The sequence below is a fragment of the Medicago truncatula genome, chromosome 3 (assembly GCF_003473485.1).
Source record: "Medicago truncatula cultivar Jemalong A17 chromosome 3, MtrunA17r5.0-ANR, whole genome shotgun sequence".
NCBI lineage: Eukaryota > Viridiplantae > Streptophyta > Magnoliopsida > Fabales > Fabaceae > Medicago > Medicago truncatula.
The window spans coordinates 19085890-19089339 of NC_053044.1; the positions used below are offsets into that span (position 1 = coordinate 19085890).

General features: G+C 35.1%; 1 protein-coding gene across 1 annotated transcript; it reads right to left on the reverse strand.

The window, feature by feature from the left end:
- Positions 1-755: 755 nt before the first annotated feature.
- On the reverse strand, positions 756-3239 carry LOC112420135 (zinc finger MYM-type protein 1-like). Its single transcript, XM_039831957.1, has one exon. It carries the CDS (start codon positions 3237-3239, stop codon positions 756-758), a length of 2484 nt encoding a protein of 827 aa, XP_039687891.1.
- Positions 3240-3450: the final 211 nt, after the last annotated feature.

Genomic DNA, 3450 nt, shown 5'->3' on the forward strand with positions numbered 1-3450 from the left:
AAAAACAATAGAAGGTAACCATAATATATCACCACCACCAACCTTAAGAACCACCACATTCAAAACCACCACCAACCTTAACACCACCACATTCAAATCCACCACCGGCAACGGTGGTGTGGCTTACGCAAGCCACAACCGTGGAAACAAATAGAAAGCTCACAACAAACAGAGACAACATGAGGAAACAAAGGAGTAGTGAGGGAGAAGAGGGTTGAACAGATCTGGAGCAACCCAGCGGCGATGCCGCCTCCCTGTACCACCCCTAACCCTCCGGTGAGGCGGAGGCACCACTACTAAGCACACCTAGACCGCAAAATCAGAAGCAAAGCGTGACACCGGTGACGGATCTGACAAGATCTGGACCCAGAAACCGCCGAAAAGGAAGGGGTGTCACCGGTGGTGCGGAGGTTGAACCTCGTCGCACCACCACTCAAATTCTCTACATCAGGAAAATAAGAGGTTTGGAATAGGGAAGGCTTTTTTGATATCCAATTCAAATCCATAATGGTCATTACCTATTTTTTCAATACGGTAAATTAAAGCGTGTTCATTTAGGCACTCGTTTGATTTTTTTTTTTTGTTGTTGTTTATTTTGAGTGTGGAATGTTTTTGATCTCTACTCAGGACCGTCTTAAACAATTCGTTGACCCCGTTTTAATCTTATAAATTGGCCCCCAGATACAACTTTAAGCTACTTTATGTTCAAATCACTAACATCAAAATACAACTTTAAGCTACTATCATTCTTCTGGCTACTTAAAACGAGCCACTCTTGCAGCATTTTTTGAAGCAAATTCATCAACCAAGTCTTCATATTGTATTTTCTCCAAAATATCATTCTCAATTGCTATCAATGCTAATCCATTAAGTCTTTCTTGTGACATGGTAGATCGCAAGTAAGACTTCAACAACTTCAATTTTGAAAAACTTCTTTCTGCTGAAGCAACTGTCACAGGAATAGTCAATAAAATTCTATATGCAATGATTGTATTAGGAAAACAATCCATGTCAGTCAAGAATCTTAATATATCAACAGGTCCTTTTTTTTCTCCAGGCAACATTTGTCTTAGTAACTGCAACTCCACATATAATGCATTCCCATCAATATCAGATTCCTCATTATGTTTCAACACCTGTTCAAAATGACTACAACAAGACTTCAAAGTTGCATTGTCCAACGATTGTAACTTGTGAGAAGTAAACAAGAAACCAAAAATAGTTTCATACTCTTTGTATTGCTCAAATCTCTTATTAAGAGAAACAACAGCTTGATCAACAAGGCAATTAAAATAATTAATCCTAAAAGCTTCCTCTCCAGATAGCTCAACTGATGGGGTATTCAAATCCTCATCAAAATGTCTCTTTCTTCGAATTATACGTCTTTGAGGAAATGTTGGGTCGATATTCAATTCAATAGCGATTTCCGTAGCATTAGCCAATGCATTATGAAAACCATTATCTCTATATCCCTCAAAAAAATAAATCAACCCCTTTATTTTTTCAAGAGCAACATCAATAAGCATAGCCTTTGATTGTAAAAGCTTGCTAACCGAATTAATTGCCGATAAAATTTCAAACCAAATAATTATAGCCATCAAAAACTCAAAATCACCAAGCTCATTTGTTGCTAAGGACTTAGCTTCAGAACATAATTTAGAATCAGGATCCTTTTCTAATACTTCAAGTAAAGCTTCTCTAAAATCTGACATTTGAGCCCTTATAGCTTTGACACTCTCTACATGACTTTCCCACCGAGTGGATGAGAGTGATTTTGGAGTCAACCCTTTTACATTATCTTTTAGAATTTGCCATCTCTTAATAGAATTGGCAAAAATTGTATAAATGCGTTGAACAACTCCAAAAAAATCTTTAGCTTTGGTACAAGAGTTAGCCATATCACACAATGCCAAATTAAGACTGTGGCAACCACAAGGAGTATAAAAGGCTCTCGAATTAATGTCTAAAAATTTCTTTTGTACACCTTGATGATTTCCTTTCATATTTGACCCATTATCATAACCTTGTCCTCGCACATCAAATATGTCAAGATTAAGATTTTTCAATTCATTTTGTAAAACATCAAAAAGCCCTTGACCAGTTGTATCATTAACATTCAAAAATCCTAAAAAAGATTCCTCAATGCTTACAGAATTTGAAGAAACATCCACATATCTTATTATCAAAGACATTTGCTCTTGGTGACTAACATCAGGCGTACAATCAAGTATCACTGAGAAATACTTTGCTTGTTTGATTCTTCTAATGATTTCAGTTTTAATTCCAGAAGAAAGCAAGAGTATTAACTCGTTTTGGATGTTATGCCCAAGATAATGAAAGTGGAGATCATCATGTGTAATACGTCTAACATGTTCTTGGACAATTGGGTCAAATTCAGCTAACATTTCAATTAAGCCCAAAAAATTACCATTGCTACTTTCGTACAATTTCTCCTTAGAACTACGAAAGGCCAAATTATATTTAGCAAGGAATTTCACTATTGAAATAATTCTTTTCAAAACATTTATCCAATGATCCTTTTCTTTCTGGAGTAGTCTTTGAGATGTTTTATCAACAGTTTGATTCTTCTGCATCCTTTGACGCAACTCATACCAAGTAGTCATGTTCTTAACATGTTCCATGCTTGTCTCATGCTCTCTAAGTCTTTCACTAACATGTGACCAATCACTAAAACCCTCATTTGTTAATTGACCATTACCAACCCATCTTTTATAAACTTTACAACAAAAACAAAATACTCTATCAAGCTCTTTGGAATAAACAAGCCAATCTCTATCACACTTCTCTCCATTTGGTAAAACTCTAGTATACAAATTAGCCGTAAAACGTCTAGAAAGTTTATCTCTAGGACCCTTTACAACGGACAAATCTCTTTTAGGACCATTCATAGCTAATAAGTCAATCATTTTAGAATCAAGAGCATCCCAATTTCTTGGATCAAATATATCAAGGAAATTATTCAAATTAACATCATCAACAATGGGCACATCATCTCTATTTTCCGGATCAACACTTTCATTCTCAATATCTTGAACAGTAACCACATTTTCAAGAACTCCAACATCAACATTATCAACATTTTCATTTTCAATAGGAATTTGTTGCGGTTCTTTTATCAAAAACTTATTAAGAGCTCCTTTTTGAGATTGAATTAACTTTTCAATTCTTTTCTTTCTCTTACGCTTTTCACATCCAGATTCATACTTTTTAGGAGGCATAATAAAAACCTGGAATTTCTCACTGTTTTGTTAGCTTATGATCAGTCAGCAATGCTTCTATCCAAGTTCAATAGCTTGTTGTTCTCCAAAAAAAAACCTGGAATTTCAACTCTCTGCTCATTAGTGTTTTCCAATTCCAATTTCCAAACAAAGATAAAAGTAAACATAATACCTAATAACATTCAAATTCCATGAATTTAACAAAGAAAAT